General features: G+C 37.9%; 1 protein-coding gene across 1 annotated transcript in view; it reads left to right on the plus strand.

The window, feature by feature from the left end:
• Nucleotides 1–14,796, plus strand: part of TRDN (triadin) — a 229,748-nt gene that overhangs the window by 145,086 nt on the left and 69,866 nt on the right. The window contains exons 18-22 of the mRNA XM_074580841.1: nucleotides 2,208–2,240; nucleotides 2,344–2,376; nucleotides 3,600–3,626; nucleotides 10,222–10,269; nucleotides 13,277–13,300. Coding sequence (XP_074436942.1) covers nucleotides 2,208–2,240; nucleotides 2,344–2,376; nucleotides 3,600–3,626; nucleotides 10,222–10,269; nucleotides 13,277–13,300 — 165 coding nt within the window. The remainder of the gene's footprint in view (nucleotides 1–2,207; nucleotides 2,241–2,343; nucleotides 2,377–3,599; nucleotides 3,627–10,221; nucleotides 10,270–13,276; nucleotides 13,301–14,796) is intronic.

The following is a 14,796-nucleotide window of genomic DNA, read 5'->3' on the forward strand; positions in this document are numbered from 1 at the left end:
ACCTTACAAAACCAATCAAAATTCTCATTTCACAGAATGGCTCCTAAAATATCTATATGAAATTGGATATTCTGAAGAGCACTTGGGCTACACAGAACCAAAGATGCAGCTGTTGTTATGATTAAGCTCATTGAGTCAGACAAGCTACTGAGTCCCAACTTCTGTCGCCTCATTTTTTTGCTATTTTTCTCCTACTTGACCTATACCAAGGTTGCCACCCAAGGTAGGATGCCATCAAGAAAAGATAATATCTATTGAGGCAATAAACTATTTAATGCCAATTCACTCTCTAGGTCCATCATTTTTCCATATTGCCGGGAAAATCATATTCCTGGTTTATTGAATTGCCCACATCAACCTGCTTCATGACCATTTCCACTGAATCTCACCTCTCATATACAATGTGACTATAAAGCACCTATCATATTTTAAACACATATATGTTATATAATAAATACATTAACATGTGCTTTATATAACCGTATTAAAGCTGGGTCCCTGATTTCAGTCAACTACTCCTGATACTTTAAAATACACATTTTGGATGAAAGATATTGCTTATGAAATTCTGATGAAATTCCATCAATATTTTTGGCAAAAACAGAAAAATAAAAATCCCAATTTTTTATTTTTTTAAAGAACTATATTTTTCTTTAAAATGTATGAATGTTGGCACCTCGGATAGATTTAAAAACTCAGGCAAAAATGAATATTTTATTTCAGATATAACTACCTGTGTTGCTTGATACAAACTTAAGGGAGTATGTAGCAATGACATATTTTGTTTAAAATTTAGAAATTGTGGGGGTTTTTTCATATTTCAGATCAGCCTGCCCTTTCTAACACCAATTGTTTTAATAGCTCTGCATGGAGTATACCTCTTTTAGATGTCCACTGTGCATTCAATATTAACATTGATTATGAATGAATATTTAATGTGAATATTACTTGTATTAATGTTATTTATCAAAATATTTAGTTTTCTATTGTCATTTCTTGTTCCTTTTTGCTTATTCAGTTCAAGGATAGTTCAAATTTAAGGATAGGCTTGCTTTTAGTGAGGGTAGAACATTCAGAATCACTTTGAACACGGAACTTTATATCTTGAATAGTGGAAACTGTTTAAACATTAATATTCCACAACTGTATACCATAGCATTAATACAAATATATCCTGTAATAAGCATGGAGAAAATGTAATCATCAGATACCGGTAAGCGACGAGCATGGGCAAATGTATGTATTTAATAGAAACGGCCTTTATCTTGTAATCAGCCAGCTCAGATAGATACTCTTGAAGTAACGTGCCTGTGTGGATCCAAACGCACACCAGAACCTTTACTTATGCTGTTTTAAGCATCTGCAGGCATCATCTGCAGACAGCAAAAGCTTATCTGTATTTTTGCTACTGTGAACGTCAGCCCTGGCTGGTAGATCCCGCTCACTTTCTGAGAGACACTTCCAGTCTCTCCCTCCTTCCTCTGGCAGAGGCCTTCCTCTGGCCTGCTCCTGCTCTGAGGGGGTTTGGAAGCACTCCCTGGCGAGATGGAAAGAGCTGTTACAGAAACTACCAGTAAAAATTTGTAAATCCCACTCATAGTTTGCCAGAGGGCATGGGGTTTAGGTGGGTGAAGCTTTTCAGCTTCAGGTCCCGGATCGCCTTTTGGTGATTAGCTCCTGTGGGCCACGGCTCCCCCCACGCTGCCCATTCGTGTAAAAGAGGCGTGCCCCGCTCCCTTTACCCCGTGGCTGTAGAGCGGCAGCGGCTGGTCTAGATGTTTTCCTTATTCTCCAGTCTCTCCAGTGAAGAAAGGCAATGACCGTACCACAGGTGTCCTGAGGCACACATGCCTGCTTCACAGGCCTTCGTTTACACCACCCTGAAGTAAAACTGCAGGTATTTTAACCTACACTGTTTCTAGAGTTTCCTTTTAGCGCCTTATTACAAGAGTTAAATCCTTTGGTGTCCATTATTAACAGCTAATCTGACCCTGTTTGCGCAGTGTGAAAACCACTGAAGAGACTGATGACAACTGTAAAGGTTTTATTTTGACACGCAGGAAAATAGGGAAGGGCTTGCCTGGACTGAGACTCCAAAAGATTGTGCCACATCCAACTGCTACTAGTAACATGAAAATGATTGTCCAAGGCAACTAAAAAAAACAATATAAGGAGAGAAATATATACTTGATTTTTTTCTTTTTCAGAACCACACAAGAAAGAAAAAATGATGGAAACTGGTGAATATGCTCCCCTTTTTATCTTACTTTTCGACTATCCTACTGTTTAAAATTAATTCATGTCAGAAATCAATATTTCCTATTTCTTTCTTTGTTTTTACAGCCAAAACAGCAAAGAAAGAAGTAAAAGCACGTGGTAAGAACTGTGAAAGACAGTAAGTCTCATTTATCTGGTTCAATTTTAAATTAGGACAGGATTATGTAAAGGGACAAAAAAAAGTGAAGCCAGAGATAAAGATTTGCTGGTTTAATCAAAGTTACTTGAGCAAATGAATGGCTGCGGAGCATCCATGCAGCCATTTGGTTTTCTGGAACTGGGATCTGATCAAATCTTGCTGAGAATGACGAGAGTGATAATTTTTTATTTCAGCCATGAAAAGGTTGATCTTTTCAAGCAGGAAGGGGGCCTGCTTAAAGGTTACAGTAAATGAATGGAGAACAAAACACAAAATAGGAGCTCCAGAGCATGAAGGGGAGGAAAAATATAGGTTGATTTATTTGGCTTTTATTCCAAGCACCCATGCCCATGTATTTTATTGTTGTAGCTAGGTGTTCTTTTTACTGACTGGAATCTACTTCTCCAGTTTATCCAAATTTGGAAGAGCATAAAGATTTTAACTTCTCTTACAGCCAAGGTTGATGACTCATTCATCAGATGACTCTATTTTCTGTGATATATATTCTGAGCAAAAAATACCTACGGTAGACAGTCAATTTATAGAAAAATGAAACTGTCCTTTTCTGTAGCATAAAAACCTGTCACAGTGCTTCAGAATGGAGGTGTGAATAACGGAGAAAGAGAAACGTGGTAGCTTGCTTAATTTGGATTTAGTTAATCTAATTAGGAAAAATAATAAACAAATTAATCTCAAAATAATATATGTTCAAGGAAAACTTTTGAAAGTGGATCTTCCCCTGTATCACTATTGGAAGATTTCTGTGCTTTGAATTTTCATCAAAGTCAAAAAAACCACATCCTTAACTTCTCCAAATTACTGAAACTATTAAAAGGAGATTTCTATCGCATACCCTCCACCTATGTTTGATATGTGCCTGTTCTGAAACCTGTTTTTACTCCTTCTCTCATCCTCATTACTTGAAAATAGTGGACCTATTGAAGCTCCATATTGACCTTGTTTCCCATTGCTTTTAATCTGCAGGTCAATTAGTCATCTGCCATGAGACTATCAAACAAGCAAAATGTGTGTGTTTCAGTTGTCCTCTGCATAGAAAAAAATGAATGCCTGCTCTGCATAGATAGGTCGCATATTGACCAAGGAGAGAGGTGTTAGGATCAATCTCAATTTATTTATGCATTTGCAAAACTTGTTTGCTGGAATGTTTTCTTTTGTTTTACAGCATCCGTTGAGACTGTGAAGTCAAAGGGTGGGTAACTTTGTTTTTAAAACTGAAATAGAAAAATGCTGTTGTTGACTACTGCTAATGAAAAAGCTTCTTGTGACAAAACTGCTAACAAATGACTTACATAAAACAAAGCGGACCTTTTAAATTATAATGGCTCCTTCCTTGCAGCACCTCAAAGCACCTCAAAAAAAAGGTGTCTTTTCCCTGAGCTGTCCATAGACTAATAAACTGTAAGTCTCCAACTATATAAAATTCGGTTTCTTACCCTAGCTCAAACCGTAAGCTCTTTGTGAAAGGCAAAAAGGAGAAGTAACCAATCTTCTATAGAGACATGACACAAAGAGTAATATTTCTCTTTTTGCCAGCTGCAGCACAAACCCAGTGACCGAACAGTTGTTTACTTTACTGTGTCCAGGCAGTTTTACAGGGAGGTTTGGTGAAACAGTTTTTGCCTTCCTTTTGTACAAGAACTGCCCATGTGAGAAGGTGGGAGGTGTGGGGTACCAGCGCTTGCTCCAAAGGTTGCTCCTTTCCTGAAGGCACAGGGAACTGGGACTAGTGAGAAACCTCAAGGGCTTAAGTTCAAGCTGAGAAAATACTTAAATTGTTCATGTCAGCATCTGGCTTTTTACGTATATACAATGCAAGATACTAGCTCCGAATTGCCTTCAAGAACATTACAGATGCCAGTTTTATCCTAGACACAAATGGAATATGGGATAGCAAATTACAAACTGCATCTCACTCTCAGTCCATGTTTATTCATATAATGACCACCTTCCTTTACGTTCCCTTTCAAACAGACAGGACTGCATGTATCAACTGCTCGGACTTGTGGTCTCTGAGCTGTCCACCGCAAGTCAAAGGCAGGGAAATAAGAATTTCCAGTTTTTAACACCCAGCTATCATTCAAGCATCTTCTTTTACTTTAGAGTTCATCTCTGAAGCCTCATTCACCAGTAAATACTGACACAAGCAGTCAGGCTGAATTGCAAGGCAGTAAAGTGCTTTTCTGGAGCTTGAGGAAGGGTTGCAGAATTGCAGCTGTGGAGATTAATGTAAGGAAATCAAAGCTGATACATTATTCCCTTTATTAGATGTTTCTAAGTTCCCTGCTTCATGGGCTAAATTCATAATGCTGTCATTGCTCTGCAGCTAATTGCATAGAGCAAAACAGAAACCAGAGTAATTTAGGCATTTGTTCTCTTTATACTCCCACCAGACAAAACAGAAAAACTAAAGGGAAAAAAAAGTACGTTGAGTTAAGCTTTTGCATTTTTAGCAAATTCTAGAGAGCCAAAGCTGAAAATAAAGGTAGTCTTGCTGCGCTGGGTGATTGAATAAAGCTTTCCCCTATTGCTTGAAGCCTTGGAGCAAATCTTTTTGATACATTCTTATTTCTTCTGTAACGCCACACTATGCATATGAAGTCAACATTTCAACATCTGTGAACCCATTTCTGACAAGCTTGTGCCCATCAGGGTCTGAAAAGAAGCAAAGCAGTTGTTTCTTGCAGAATTAAGTATCTTTCTGCAAACTTGAGGTTTTCTTTGGCCACTACTGGGAAATGTTGTCTTATACCTTTTGAAATTGTTATTCACAATGATAATATTTACCCTTTAATTTAAAGTTATTCTGTTTAGGTCAGTTGTAAAGTTTACAACTGGAATTATCAGGATTTTTTGAAAAAACAGAGCTTTTACTTCTATGCTTTATTGCTGTGAATAGCCTCAAATCTTTCTAGTGAATATCATATTTCATATTTATTTAGATAAGAAGCAAGTATTTGTATATATAATGTCTTCATCATGTCTCCAGCATTTTGCAGCATGTGAGAAAACCCCTCCTTACAAGTTATTGGATTAAGGCGTACTTGAAAAAATTTTCTAGGGCGTTTACAGTTCATTAAGGATAAATAGAAATTCTAAGTTTCTGTTATATAAAACAAGAATCATTCTGTTATTTGTGTTGTCAAAAGAGCAGTCTCACAACTGAAAATGTTGGTCTCAGACATCTCAGTTTAGTTTTACCATAGAATTAGCCTAATGTTGAACATGAAATCATTCTCCAGTATTTAAGTAAATAACAGTTTTAATTAGTTGCCAACCCCCGTTAAACAGAAATAGGTGATATGAGCTCTGGAGTAATTGTTAATTTCTGAAAAATTACTTGTTAACAAGTGATCTAAATTTAACTTTATGTTGCTACTTTTGAAACTCAAACATAGTCTGTACTCCAGGGGAAAAATGATATTTATATTAAAGTGTTACAGTTGTTCCTTTTGCCTCTTAGTAAGAATCACAAAGGAATGCTGTTATTTTCTTCTAAATATATTTCTTACGATGACGAATTCCAGTAGACTTTAATAGCTATACCTTTCACTAAGTCTGAACAAAACCATTGCTTTTCAATCTGAATTTGTTTGTTCTTTATTTACTTATTTCCCATTTTTCTGACATTAATACATTTAGGCTTAGTAGCTCTCTGGGTGCAATGGTTTCCAATATTCAGCAGCTGCTGGCAAGTTTTAAAATTCTTAAGCATATTCATGGAAGGTAAACAGTCCTGTGAGGAAAAAGTGAGGGTTTTGATGAAATTCTCTTATTTCGTATTAAAAAATATGAATCTGCTGGCATAGAAAGAGGTCTGTGCTCTTCCCACTAGCTTGTACTTCTGATGAACTATCGGGCTCGTATGAACTTTTGTTGCATTTTCTTAGAAAAGGTTCTGTAACGCCACCATGGCAGGGAATTTTTTCATTTCTCCATGTAACAGAAAAGTTCCTAAATCATAATAGACACTTCTTAGGTTCATGTTTTCTTGGTATTAGTAATGTCCTGCCTCTCTGACCTCAGGGTTCAGCAAGTGAAGTGTTTGTTGTCTCCAGTCAGAGTGATTTCGTTTAGCTTTCCTTCACACCGAGCAAACATTTCAAAATAGCTTTAAAATCAGTGACATTTTGGAATGCATATTTCTGGTGTGGATGCTAGTTATGCAACCTGACTCTTTTGGGATAAAAATATTCTGACAAATTTGATTGTAGCCTACAACTATTGAGACTGCAGAAATATTTGACTCATGAATTGCTCTCCTGGCTACTTGCAGCACAAAACAATGTCTGCTAGGCTGTCTGTCATTTGATTCTGAAGGGCTATGATGGAACCAGAGAAACAATTATCATAGAAATCACTTATTTGATCTACATTATGCCAAGTGGTCAAGAATTTCACTGAGAAATAAAAAAATACACATTGGAGTCCAGACTCCATTTACTTAATCTATTTTTTTTAACTGTAATTTACTGAAAATATGGATCTCTGACAAATTTCTACTTTTTCTGTTATTTGCATTAGTTTTAGTTTGTATTATTTCAGGCAAGGGATTTGGGTGGGTTTGGTTTGGTTTTCTGGAGGTTTTTGTTGGGTTTTCTTTTTTTAACATCTGATATTCTTCTGTGAGGAGAAAATTATAACAAGTTAAAATACATCCATGTTACTTAAGTCATATGGCTAAAGGATCAGCTTCTCAAATCAGGAACACCTGCAATGGAACCATTTTTTACAAAGAGATAATTTTTCAGGCTGCCACTCAAAAGTGGCAAGAACTTTGAAAATGCCCAGTGGAAGGCATGAAATCTTGAGCTACTCGGAAAACTTTTCCCTGTTCTAATAGAAGCAAAACAAACCTTCTTTAGAATCTTGTTCCAAACAGACACTATGTGTGCAGGCTTTCTATTTATACAGACTGTTACCTTGATGATGAAAGACCTCTCAGCATTACCAAATTAGCTCACACCTCCCTTCTCAAAAAGCAAAAGGAATAATGTAATGTCCTGTTTGTTCTTCCAGATACTACTCTGCCATGTCCAGATGATGCCACTTGGCAGTTCCCAAAAGTTACTAGAGCTCTGGTCTGTGTCAGCAAGTTCTTCTTTACAAACACTCACTCACAGAAATGTCGTAGAATTACTGAATGCACTGATAGCCAGAATACTATTAATAGTACTAGTTGTTGTTTTTAAATAGCAAGCTCAACACTTCTCAAGGATGGCTGGTTCCTTCATCATAACTCTGCTCATGGTCTACCACCACCACATGAATTTGATAACTCTAAATACCTGACCTTAGAAAGCTGTTTTGCTCTTCTAGCCTGCAGTTCAGTATCCAGAAACTGCTTTCAATTTTTCTTCCATCAGTATTCTGGTTTTCAGAAATTGAACAAACCAAAACTGCTTTAGCTATAGCTAAAAAGGATAACATGATTTGTAGAAAACAACAGTTCTCAAGAATTCATTTTACTCTTACTGTAGCTGCTTTTGCAGCTTTAGATGCTAAAAATACATTTTGGAATGCATATGGGACTGGTTTCTGGTGCCCCTTTTCGTATCCTTTTTTCCATATTAAAATAAAATTATTCTTCAAGATGTTGACCTTTTCAGCAAGGTTTTTAGAAGCACTGTGATATTGGTTTGCTTGGTGGCAGGGCTCAATGCCCAGATTTATCTAGGCTTGTAGGTGTCTAGTTTACTGCTCATTCAAGTAGCCCTGCTGATCTGGGCCTAAGTAACATGGATGTTAATAGCAGAGATCTACACTAAATATGAAGGGACTTTGCTCCTCTTTGACTTTCTCTATGTCCAGCAACACCAATACAAAGTTAGGTACATGGATAGAAATAGAGTACTTACTATTTTTTTTCCGTGGATCCAGTCAGTCATCCTTTCAGCCTAGACTTGATTTACAGGCAAACTGAGGATTATCTTCAATAAAATAAGTTACCTGAGGTAACGGAGGTGCAGAGGTGCAATATTTCCCCATTTTCATGGAGCTTGCACACAAACACCCACTCACCCCACAGCATCCTGGGATAAACAAGAGCAAGTGCCAAGGGAGTGATTGATGTGTGTGAGTTCGTCCATCTTTAAACTCAACGTGAAGCAGTTCATCTGTCCAGACCCGACATTTCACTGAGTCTCAGGAAAGGTTTCCTGCTGGAAACAGAAGATCCTGCTGTTGTCCTCCAGCCCACTTGCAGACATTGCAGACAGGCCATAGCTTACTATCGCTGCTGGTCTGCTTGGGCCATCATGCCCAGCAGCTTCAGTAGGTTTCCCTGCTGCCTGGGCTGCAAGCTCAGCCCCAGAGGGGGCCACCAGGACAGCCCTCCAAGAGCAGCAAGTGTACATGGAGGCACTTTGTAGGTCCTTTGAATTCCCTGAATTTCTCAGCATAAATAATGATAACAGAACTTGACCCTCAGTATTTACTTTGGTTCCAAAAGCCAAGGCCTTAATTTACAGCTGTGATTTGCTGTAATAAAACACTGTGTTGAAAATATTTATGTGCTTGACAGGTTGAAATAACAAGCTGAGGGGATGTTATGTGCTGATAACTCCATAGCTGCAAAGACATTTCTGTACTTATCAGTCATTTGATGTAAATTAATTTTCACCATCCGCTTTAAATCCTGCCTTTTATGCTGATTGTTTATTCTTTGCATTACTTTTAAAGTAGGCAATGACAGTGAAGCTTATTTTCTTAATGACACATTTTTTTGTCTCAAACACTGTAAGAGGATACCTTTTTAAATTAAAGCAATGTTTCTCATTCAGCATAACAGTTATAAATTATGGCTACAAAAGCTTGGCTTTACAAAAGTGAAGTGTTGGCAGTGCCACTTACACCTAAACAAATATGTTTACATATTTGCAAGACTTAATGCTGAATAATTCAATTAGATGACAAAATACATATATTGCCCTAAATATATTCAGTCATCCACAGGAAATCTCCTACATTCCCAAACCTGCCATGTAAATTGTCAGAAACTACAAAAGATGTCAGTTTCCTAAAAGAGCAGTGTCTGAAGGAATTCCATCCTGTATCTCCTCCTCTTAGATCATTGAAACCTTAGCGTGGAACCATGAATAAATAATTTCCGTCCCTTGTCTCTCAAGCTCTGCAAATCAATTTAGGAACTGTGCAAGATAAAGCTTGGGAATAATAATTGGATACGTCCAGCCATGCTGACCTGGGCTGTTACAACTGCTTTGCCCGGCATCAGTAAAGGGCTAGCAACCCTGCTGCACAAGTGCTCTGGTTCACTCCTCTCTTGCATGCAGGAACCACAGTATTCACAAGGACCAAGTTAGGCGTCTGTAACATACAGTCTGACCGTGACCCACTGTCCTCCGTGAGACTAACTTCATGCTTAAAATTAGGAAAGTGGAGGTTTCTGCTGATGCAAACAGAAAACCACACTCGCGTGGGGAACTCTGACATGGCTGGGCAAAGTAGAAACCTTCTTGCTTTGCTGCCTCCTTTGTGATGTACGCGCTGCAGTTTAGCCTCTATTCCACCTGAGATCAAGAAGACAATGCTGCTATTTATTTTCCGAAAGAAAACAGTTCCCTGTTTGCTTTTCCTCTTTTCTTTTTAAGATAGGTAAAAAATACTTATTATGTAGTCATATATCGGAGGGGAAAGGGTTTCTCATGGTTGCAAATCTTTCAAATCATTTGCCTCAAAGTAATCTGTAAGCATTTAAGAAAAGCTCTGTCTGTTGGAGCAACACTTCTGACTAGAAATCTTGCTTAAACGTTATCTTTGTTTTGCAGCAGTACCTGAAAAGCAGGAAGAAAAAGCAAAGAAAGCAGCTGAGCAAGGTAAAAAGAAAACAAAGAACGCTGGCATTATCTCTCCTAAAAGACAATGGCACAGAAACAAAAAACTCAGACAGCTGGTTGACAGTAACCTTTAAATCCATTGCTCTGCTAGTATTTGCCAGGGTGCGTTTATCAGAGCAACAGGGAATTTTGGCCAGGAAACTGGCTTTGTCCCACTTCCACAAAACTGCAACTCCCACAAAAAGCTTCAGGTGAACAAGCTGCCTGCTTCAGCTTAAAGGTCCTGTGCTGGGACTTTGTGTCTCACAGATATTGCAAGAAGCAGCTTCCTGCTCTTGTAGCCTGGGCAGGGATCAGCCTTTACTGTTCAGTATTAGAGAGTGGCTTGCAATGAGGTAAAGGGGTAAAAAAAAAAAAAAGGTAAATGAGGTGAAGGCCCCCTAAAGTCAGCTGAGCTGCCTTTCTTATCCCAAATGAAACATTAGCCCCATGAAGAGCCATGAAGGTCCACTGCAGAGAAACTCAAAAGGTTTTGAGAGCAGCACTTGTAGATGTTTTTAGCAAAAAGCTTAGGATTGGTACGGATGAGGCATGTATGGGAATGCCTGGGACTGGGAACACCAGAAGAAGAAAGGATAGAAGAACTGCATGTGTTGATAGCACGTAATTTGGTGGGTCACAAAGTCTACATACAGTTTCCCAAGCCAACCAGAGCAGGAACACCAAGGGACAGTCTACACCCAGGCTGAAACAAAATTCAAGCTACTGAGTGATTGATGATCGTGAACATAAAATGAAAAGGATTGGGGCCTCAAAGCATGTAGATAAAGATGTGCTTTTTCCCATTATATACACATATTTATTATTATTGTTACTTTTAGCATTATATCCTCCATACCTGCTTCTTGTACACTTGTTAAAGGCAATCCATACTTTTTTAGGTTAGTACGGTAAGGAGCAAAGTAGTAAAACACTGGCATAAAGATCCAAAGCTTATCAACCCTGACTTCCTTTGTATGATATACATCCTCATCTATTGTATTTTGTTAGTAACTGTCTACCAAAGTGATTTTTGTATTTACTCGTGCTCAAATTGGCAATTAGAGCCCTGATGTTGAATTTGGCATTTTCAGTCTTATTATATTGGAGTTTTTCCAAACTTGCCAGTAACCTTTAGAATAAAGTTTAAGGCATATTTGCTAGTGTAGCCTTGGTCAGTTGAGCTATTAGCCCTTTCTTTTCTCTGGTTTCTCAGCTGCAGCCTTACCCAGCATTACTCAAATCAGAGCAGGCGCCCTGCAGCAGCTGTCAGCTGCTTGTTAGTTGTCATGGAAAATGTTATAATTAGGTGGGCCTTGGCCTAGATTTCAGTCATTGTTAGTCTGGGTATCTCCACACCATTTCCCATTGCTATATAAGTGCTTCCCCAGCCATCTGCGCTTGCTTCCCCTCTGTTTGGCTATCTCATGCAGCAATGAGGTGGTGTTTGCTGTAAGATTTGTCCCTTCTACAATGTGCCACCAGTAGATGGGACTTTATCTGCTGCAAAATGTTTTAACTGTGCCATAAAAAGCACAGACTGAGTGGTACAAACCATAGTCTCACACAGTTGGCATTGAGCAGGGATTTCTAAACCATCGTTTGTGATGATACCCAGGGAGCTCAAAAGGGGGACAAACTATTTCCCATGACAGCAGTCAGCACTGGCAGGACTGTCTTCCCATGCCAGCAGCCATCTCGTTTCTGCAAGTCAAAGGAATAAGAGCAATGAGTAATGTCTATCGCAACTATTTCTACAGCTACTTCCAAGGACTGGCAGCAGCTCAGTTCCTCTGCTGCACAGAAGCGAACATAAACACTTTCAGATAGCACTTGCCTCTGCTTCTTATTTCTGCACCTTACATGTACGAAACTACTGCCAAGACATTGATCACTCAAAGATAAACGAGCCAAAAAAACTTTCAGGAAGTTTTTGGAATATTAGTGTGCACTTATATTTCTCATGGAAGAGTGAAATATAAGGTGATGGAAATAGCTCTGAGTCATGTTTAAGTGAAGAGAAAACTGTACCTAATTCACTGGTTCCAGGTATATGGAAGATCTGAGGAAAAGAGGCACTGCTCTTCTTAACCAGGAAAATATGAATACACCAGGAAATAGTTTTTAAACTTAAAGGGATTTTTGCCTTTTAGACTGAGAAATGAAATAATTTGCCCTGCTAGCTATTGTACACCAGGATACATGTGAAAAAGTACATGGATTCAGACCTGATCAAAATTGGGATTTGAAATGTAAGAAAAACACTAAATATAAGGGGACTTGCGGGAAAACCTGGAGTGTTGGCTGATCTATTTGTTTAGCAATCAGGACATACATTCCTTGTTTGAAACCTGAAGATTTTAGTGATAAAACTCGATGTTGCAGCTTTGACCTCAAATCCCTATGGTCTAGAAACAGGCTAAAAGGTTGTAGCAACATTTCAGTTGACTGATCTTTTATTAGTAGGAAAGCAAAGTTGCACAAAACATTTTTAACTGTTAAAAGGAGAGCAAGAAGGCAGAGAACTGCCAAAAGTGTCTAGAAAAAGACAATGCTTTAACTCTTTGCCCTCTTTGTTTGAAAAATGACATGAACAAGTGTCAGATGGTTGCCAGGGAGTTACTGCCTGTTACTAAGGCCACTGAGAATTAATACTTAAAAGAAATAAGGAAAAGGCGAAGATTTTTTTTCTTGTGATATCCAATAGTACTAAGAAAGGAGTTAATAAACATCAGTTAAAGCAGGTCATATGAGACTGGGGGTTTTTATGCTCTTGTTGGCAGTCTGCAAGGTACTAGTTGGGAAACATGAACCCTTTTCCCGTATGCTGTCAAGCAACAGTGGAGTGGAAATCATTTTTGAGATATATTTAAGCACTTAGGGGCAACATATATTTAAATACATTTTCATTAGCTGATTGTATTAAAAATAATTTCCTACGTTAACATGTATTCTAATATCTACTTTTTCTTTTCACTTTTTCTTCCCTTCTCTTCTTTTTCCTCAGATAAAGCAAAGACGAAACAAGGAAGTAAGCTATGGTTTTACATATTGCTTCTCCCTATAACTGATAAAGCAATGTCAGATTTATAAATGAAAAAAAATGTGTAAAAGCTCCTGCTGCTGATCAGAATTGCAGATTATGGTTGATTAGACAGACTAGAACTGATAAAAAAAAGGTTGATAACAATAATAATAATGGGTATGTTGAGAAATTCTGTCTGTTTAAGCCAAAGTTTGATTAAAAAAAAAAATTTTACACACAAAATTCTTCTCTACGCAGCTGCTAGGCTCATTACAGGTCTCAGTTGTGTATTCTGATGTCAACATGGGCTTAACACTGCAAATCAATACGGAGCAAGTAACACAAGTCTCTTGCGATGGGATTTGTGCTACAAGTTGTCATTTTGCCAAGTTATGGCAGCCTGTCTAGCAGACCTCAGTAAGTTCAGTCCCACAGAATTTGGCCAGTGTTTATTTACAATTTAATTTCCCATTTCCAGGTCAGTCCTGGGTCATTTTCTAAATTCTTCAGCAGTGTCTGTGTTATATGCCACACTACCCTAAAACCCATTTTTTTCTCCTGGAGATGACAGCTGGCTCTGAAGCACCTTCCCAAAGTTTTCCTGGTTTGGGGATAAAACAAAGGAAGCTTGTTTGAAGTCAGTTTTGTCAAGTAGTGACTTAAGCTTTCAGTTCAGAATTGTTTAATGTTCTTTTTTTTTTTTTCAAACTGCATCATTGAGGTAACATCTTCTGCAACAGTTTGGGTAACTGTGTTCTTAATAATGGAGGTTCACAACAACTTTAAGTTCTTACAGGCAGGTTCCTGAAAATAAAGGGTTTATATTTTGCATTAAATATTTTATTTTGATAGAGTCATAATAGTGTAGTATTTAGCTTTGAATAGCTTAGTATTTAGATTTGAATCATAAATCACACAAACACACACACGCACACAAAGAAAAAGGACTTTGTGTGCCACTTTTTTTTTTTTTTTTTTTCTTTTCACGGAGACCATTGCACTGAATATGGAATCTCTCTTGGGAATTTTTCATAACTTGCATAGATGGACAAGTTTTTCAGTCTTCTCAGTGTTATTTCTGTTAGTACAGATTTCTGTCATTAACTTAATATTTAAAAATTGGTGTTGACTTTTTATTAGGACTATTAGAGATACTTCGTTGCCCTGTATATGCTTCACAGACATCTGCAGTAAATAGTTTTGTCACTTTGAAAATTAGTGACTGAATCATAAACTGGTGGGTACAAAACCTGAAGGCAGAAGCAGGAGAGCAGGGGTAGATTCTAAAGCAGATGTCTGGGATGTAGTGAGGATGGAAAGAGACAGCTTTATTACAATAAAATTATACTTTTTACCTTGTTCAAGAAATCCCTTTCCCAAGTCTTCTTTAAAAATTATATTGTCTGCAAGTATTGTCTTTTTAGAAGCACAGTGTAGAAGGAGAAAAATAATGAAACATTTATCCCTTGAGGTCAGCCCCCACAGAATAGGAGTTTCAATGT

This window comes from Larus michahellis, chromosome 3, assembly GCF_964199755.1.
Source record: "Larus michahellis chromosome 3, bLarMic1.1, whole genome shotgun sequence".
Taxonomy (NCBI): domain Eukaryota; kingdom Metazoa; phylum Chordata; class Aves; order Charadriiformes; family Laridae; genus Larus; species Larus michahellis.